A 6,933-nucleotide genomic window follows, 5' to 3' on the forward strand; every position below is an offset into this window, starting at 1 on the left:
AAATGAGATTGACCCATTATTCTAGGCTATAATGCTATTAATAATAATAGTAGTTTATTGAGTATCTATTATGTATCAAGTACTATTCGGAGTACTGTTAGTGGTTTAAATTATTAAATTGTTAATAGTGATTACTAAATTATACTGTTATAATAATAAATAATTATTAAGATAATAATAAGAATTTTATTTTTAAATCTTGTTTGTCTTTCAGTGAGTGTTATTTCTCTGACTTATCTTTTTCCTTATATTTGAGTAGCATCCATTCTGTGTATTTCTCTAAGTCTTGTTAAATGTGTTAAAAGTAACAGGTGAATGAAGGTCCTGTGTCCACCATTACAAATGTTACTCAAGATCAGTTTCCCATCGTCTGTCTGTTTGTCTCCAAGAGCCCTAAAATATAGACATCCAAGGCCTGAGAGCTATTTTCAACATATCAATAAGTGATTTTTTTGGAAAACATTAGATTTATGTTGAGTTATTAGTCAGCTCTCATTGGGAGTGACAGTTTTAACATCTTTGAACCTAACTCATAATTGAACTCACATAGATTGATTTTATTAGTAAATGCATTACAAGAAACTTTGTGAAATGTTTTGCTGAAATTAAGAATTGCTGATGTCTTCCTGACAATCACCTTAGGAAGATATATCACTAATTTAATTTTATAGAAGGGTATATTAGTTTAGTAGGGCTGTCATAACAAATTACCAAAAACTTGGTCACTTAAAACAATAGAAATTTATTCTCTCACAGTTCTGGAGACCAGAAGTCCAAAATCAGGGTGTCAGCAGGAGTATTTCCTTCCTGGGAGTCAAGAGGGAGATTTCCATGCTTCTCTCCTGGCACAATTCTAGTCTCTGCCTCCATCATCACATGGTGTTCTTCCGGGTGTGTCTGTCTTCTCCGTGTCTCTTCTCCTCTTCCTTTCAGGTCACCAGACATGTGGACTAACAGCTCACCCTCCTCCAGTATGACTTTATCTTAACTTGCAACTTAATTACATCTGCAAAGACAGTGTTTCAAAATAAGGTCATATTTACAGGTACCAGAGGTGAGGACTTCAACATATTTTTGAGGGGGACACAATTTATCCCACAACAAATAAGAAAAAAGAGAAATCACTAAAGTAACCAGGGTACACATATAGAACATGAACCCAGAACTTTTGTTTTCATACAATACTCTTTTGATTTTATGCAATACTATCTCCTACCGAATTCCACTTTATTTTTCACGACTTCCTAGACTATATGTTTAATAATCTGCTTTGAATTTCACGGGGGCTAAAAATCAAGCTCACTAGTTCTTGGTATCCAAATATATCATTTCCCATTTTTAATAAGTTATTCTTATCATTAACTTAGGTTCCTCACATACTTTCCTTGTTCTAAGCTTACATAGTTGTTCTGGGCCTGGACAGTTTAATTTATTTAGATTGGTTTGCTGATCCCTTATTATCTTTCCTCCTATACTGGGCTTCAATTTCATTTTAATAATGGCTCTGTATATTCGAGTTTAAAGCATAGTTCAGAGTTGAGTAGTTCTGTTCTTCTATATGTATATCCATTGTTTCTGGATTGTAAGTTTTCACAGAAATTGTTGATGTCTTCCTAGATCCACCTTCCCTTTACAATTCTTCTGCTGTCTTCCAGGAAAGGGTTGGTAGTTCAAAAGGGGACACAAATTGTCAACTGCACAACTATATTTAATAAGTTAACCACCCAACGAATTAAATTTTTCAATTTCTATTACGTGCCAGGGGCTGTGTGAGATGGGGGTTCTAAAAACATTAAAAAAATGACATAAGAAATCTTGCCCTTGAAGAACTTGCATTCTAGTATGAGAATCACAACAGAGTAAGTAGGCAATTGCAATAATATCTGGTAACTGCTATGAAAATCATTGAGCAAAGATGTCCCTGTATACAAGAGGAGAGCCTTATCCAGCTTTGATATAATTGTTGGTACCACATTTTGTAATTATGTACATTTTCTGCAATATTGTTCCCTTATTGTTCCAGATTATTATCTGCTTTTTGAAGGCATATGCTTTTTAAAAATATACCCTGCTGTGCTGAGGACTGGAGCTATCGCACTGAGCATCCAATGTTTATTTTTGCCTTACAGTAATATGCAACATACTAATCAAATAAGAACAGTATTATTAGAGTTGAACAACATTAACCTCTTTTTTTTTTTTTGCAGATTCATATTAATGATATAGTTCTCTAGAGAAAAATCAGAAAAGCAAAGGTTGGTATGATATCTTATGAATGCTTAAACCAGACTTTATCTAAGAGGGGTTATTTAAAGATATGTTAGAGCATTAATTCTAAATTCCCTGGGCTACGTTTGTTTAATCCAGCCACTTCACATTATTACAATGTCTTATGTGGCGAGAGATTTTATAGGGACTAGAAAGAAAAAATGTTTTTCCAGATACACATTCAGTTCCTCTAGCAGCTTCCTCGTTTTACTTTCATAGCTTTTTAAGAGGTGACTTCTAGGACAGCACTGCTCCTCAGTCTGTGATAGCTCAAGTCAGAAACAGACTGAGGGAAATGCGGCATCTATTGTGGTCTGTTTTTCTGTGTGACAGTTGTTCCTATTTTGTGTTTGTTTCTCCTTTAATGAGGATACAACTTTCATCCAGGGAGATGTATGGGTCACTTGTTAGTGCACTTAAATGCACTAAGGCACTCCAGCAGCTGGAAATTGTGACTTGTAGTTGAATTATTTTTGCACAGCGAATGGTTTTCCTTTTGACATATTTTAATATACTTGCACACTGAGAGCAAGAGTGGGTGAACAGAAAACAGGCTGTTTTATTAACCCAGCAGTCACCTTTGAGGTTTGTACACGTCCACTTTTTTTCTTGCCTTTGTACATAATCCCAAGAGACTGGTACCTGGCTTTGCTCAGAATAACAAAGTCAGGCACAAATCTCCAAACACAATTGTTAGCTGAATGCCAACTGTTTCTTCTCATCTTTTTTTTTTTTAACTTGAGCATTAAGAATTGTATTATGGGTGAACCGTAACCATTAAAGAATGAATTTGTTTTTCTATTTCAGATGCGTCCCCTATCATTTACTAGGTTATTTTACAATATGTAATCTCAGATGATAAAAGAAAATAATTTTTTGCATGTTTTTTGGAGAGCTTCTTTTTTTCAAATCATTAATAGTGAGAAGAAAAGAAGTAAAATATGTTACAAGCTTTAATTGGATTCCAATTTCAACTGAAAGGACAATTAGGAGAAAAGGAGAGGAGACTTCAACTCAGCCAGGAAGCCAGGACCCAGCACACACAATTCCACATGCAATTTTCATACAAACCAATGTTTCAGAGACTTTTCTCAGTAAGACCAGAAATTTCTTCAAGTCAGTTACCATCCTTTCCCAAGGTACATATCTGTATACATAATAGCCATAATTTCTAAGTAAATATAGTGGGTAATCACCTACTTTTTAATTCATACATTTTAATTGTACTCAAAAGTTGAAGACAAAGTAAGGATATAAATCCAGAACTTCCTCTCAATACCCAGCAAGTGGTTCATTTAACAGCATGTAAATATTAGGGCAACAAAACCTCCAAAGTACATAATTTTCTCTTTCCTATCATCATCATTATAATCAACATCATCATTAAGATAATAATACGGCATTTTATACTATACAGAGAAGTTTCATATCATCTCATTTGACTATCTAAACCAATCAGCGAGGTGCGCCATATGAGTAGGAAGATTATTAAGAATGATAAGCTTTCTAAAGTCATTCTAAGACTTTAAAACACAAGTAAGTGCTAGAGTGTAAAGAAAGGATGCCATCTTTGAGTTGGAATTCTGGATCTCTCGCTGAGTCTATGATAATGGATCTTTTAAAGCATTGCTTTGTTGAGTTGTTCAACGTGAGAGATAATAATTATGCGAAAAAGTGGTTATGAACTTCATTGAAGATTACTTTTTTGTAAAGGGTCTGAGTGTGCAAACATATTTTACTTTATTTTTTATTGGAGTATAATTGCTTTACAATGGTGTGTTACTTTCTGCTTTATAACAAAGTGAGTCAGCTATACATATCCATATATCCCCATATCTCCTCCCTCTTGAGTCTCCCTCCCACCCTCCCTATCCCACCCCTCTAGGTGGTCACAAAGCACTGAGCTGATCTCCCTGTGCTATGCGGCTGCTTCCCACTAGCTATCTATTTTACATTTGGTAGTGTATATATGTCCATGCCACTCTCTCAATTCGTCCCAGCTTACCCTTCCCCCTCCCTGTGTCCTCAAGTCCATTCTCTATGTCTGCGTCTTTATTCCTGTCCTGTCCCTAGGTTCTTCAGAACCAATTGTTTTAGATTCCATATATATGTGTTAGCATATGGTATTTGTTTTTCTCTTTCTGACTTAACTTCACTCTGTATGACAGACTCTAGGTCCATCCACCTCACTAAAAATAACTCAATTTTGAGCAAATATATTTTAGAGGGGATTTTTGCACTGGAGTAGGAGGTTAGAGTACCTAACTTTGAAGTCCACTGCAGTGAGTACATGACTGTAAGGCTATTGACTTTTTTAAGGGAACACACTGAGTGAATGACAGAGGCAAGATAGGAAACCATTTCTTATGACTCCCAGTAAACATCTAGAGTTCAGTTTAATTTAATACTTTGAGCAGCTACTTTTGACCAAGTTCTTGAGCTATAATTATAGGGTACAAATATGAAAAAGAGAGACGTTGCTATGTAGCTTTTATAATGTAGAAGGTAAATAAATAAAAATCAATACAATGAAAGAAAGACTAAGTACCATAGGTATGGTGTCTAGTAATTGTACATAGGTTTGGTGAAGTCATGGAAGGCTTTATTATTATGGAGGCATTTGAGTTGGGCCTAAAACTATTGTTATATCCATTCTCAGGGAATAGCTATATCAATCACATTTGCTTGTTTTTATATTAAACCTATTCTTAAAAGTAAGACTATTTCATTAACCTCTAGTAAATTTTTGACCATGAATGCTTATTTGTTATAAATTAAGCTTTTAAAATCATTGCTTCTTAAGGTAATGGAGATGTTTTGTTTATAATTATCTCTATGTTACATTTTTCTTTTCAGTTCTTGTAACTTTATTAAAATATGTTTGATCAGGCATGCTTTTAATAGAAAAATCACATAAGATTCTGAGTCCTGTAATCTTTTTCTTTTCAGGGTCATCTTCATCATTATCCTTACATCCTCACTTTCAGAAAAATAAATTTTTAGCACTTTTTAAGAAGTGCCATGGAAAGCCATTATGCTAATACTTTACAACATTATTCTTAATTTTTCAATAATCCAGTAGAGTAGCTGTAAGCCCTGTTTTCCAGATAATGTACTGAGGCTCAGAGATTTTAAGAAATTAGCTCAAAATTGCACAATTAAAAAAGATGTTATTGTTCTATGACCATTACAGTGTTGGCAGTTATTATTTGTCCATCTGGTTGGGGTTTACCCACTTTCTCACTAGCTTTATTAGTGAAGACTCAGATGATGTTCAGTAAGAACAACCCAGGTGGAAGTTGATAAGTCACAAAGAGAATTCATTACCCCTATTACTAGGAAGGATATCAGGGGTGACTGGAACCAGGACTTTGAATACTGTTAGGAAACTTCAAATATGGTTAAGAAGTGTCTATTTCTCATCTGTGCTTTTCTCTGCATATTGTCTTTGTTCTCAGACCAGCTCCTCCTTGTAGCACACTGTGTGGGCTTCATTCCCTTTAGGCCTGCATCCTCACAACTTGTCACCTAGGAAAATGGGGGCTTATGTTACTTGGCTCTAGTGTGAAAAATTCCAGATAAAGATTTGCTGGGATCACATTTGGGATCCCAGCCTTTTTTAAAAATTTTATTTATTTTATTTTTGTCTGTGTTGGGTCTTTGTTGCTGCGCGCAAGCTTTCTGTAGTTGCGGTGAGTGGGGGCCACTCTTCCTTGTGGTACGGGGGCTTCTCATTGCAGTGGATTCTCTTGTTGTGGAGCACGGGCTCTAGGTGCATGGGCTTCAGTAGTTGTGGCTCACGGGTTCTAGAGCGCAGGTTCAGTAGTTGTGGAGCACGAGCTTAGTTGCTCCGCGGCATGTGAACCCTTAGGCTGGTCATTAAGGTGATGGTGATGCTATGATCAGTTTTCATTAGTCAGGTATTCACTTTTGTGGCTGTACGGAGAGATGGAAGGGATAGTATATTAGAATGAGGAGGAGATGCTTTACAAACATGGCTCCAGAAATTACTATGAGCCAGGCAGTCATCCCAGTTTGTGGCTATTAACACAGGCTATTAATACCTGTTCTCGTTGCATTAGTTAATTCTCTACTGGTTAACAGCCTAACTGATTATATTTGTTAAATCACTTCTGCAGGGTAGAGGGGCTTTGTCTAATTTTGTCCGTTAGCTGAAGTCTGTCAAATTTGTTTGGAACGTTTGAAGCTGGTTTGACCTAAGAACCAGGCTTCCTGTTAGCTCCCCTTGCTAAGTCTGTGGCTAATGGGGTTCACGGTCTGCCTCCAGCAAGGGCAGCATCAGTGGTCAATGCCAGTGGACCTTGGGCCTCAGTCACAGAGCCTGGGGCCTACTGGAATATTTGTCATCATTTCTTATATGCTCTGGTGACTCAACACCATCATAAATGGAAAATGGAGCAAAAATCCCTGTTTTTATGTTTCTTCTTCTCTCTGACTCTCCACTGCATATACAAAAATGGTTTTGTCCCAGAACAGGGAATCAGAACCCTCATGTTTGTCATCTTGTCTCCCTTTGTCCTCTTACTATAATTTTTTTTTTTTGGTGGAAATGTATTACTTCTCATTGCTTGATCTGCCAAGAACTTCCTACATCTTCATTTTTCCAGTGTTGGCATTTGCCTTTACTTTTTTTTTTTTTTTTTT

At 36.1% G+C, this 6,933-nt stretch overlaps 1 protein-coding gene across 1 annotated transcript in view; it reads left to right on the forward strand.

The window, feature by feature from the left end:
• The first annotated feature begins 2,205 nt into the window (after positions 1-2,205).
• Positions 2,206-6,933, forward strand: part of TFEC (transcription factor EC) — a 151,955-nt gene continuing 147,227 nt past the window's right edge. The window contains exons 1-2 of the mRNA XM_007455670.1: positions 2,206-2,255; positions 3,189-3,407. Coding sequence (XP_007455732.1) covers positions 3,210-3,407 — 198 coding nt within the window. The 5' untranslated portion in view covers positions 2,206-2,255; positions 3,189-3,209. The remainder of the gene's footprint in view (positions 2,256-3,188; positions 3,408-6,933) is intronic.

The sequence above is a fragment of the Lipotes vexillifer genome, unplaced genomic scaffold (genome assembly GCF_000442215.2).
Source record: "Lipotes vexillifer unplaced genomic scaffold, Lipotes_vexillifer_v1.1 scaffold30, whole genome shotgun sequence".
Classification (NCBI taxonomy): Eukaryota; Metazoa; Chordata; class Mammalia; order Artiodactyla; family Lipotidae; genus Lipotes; species Lipotes vexillifer.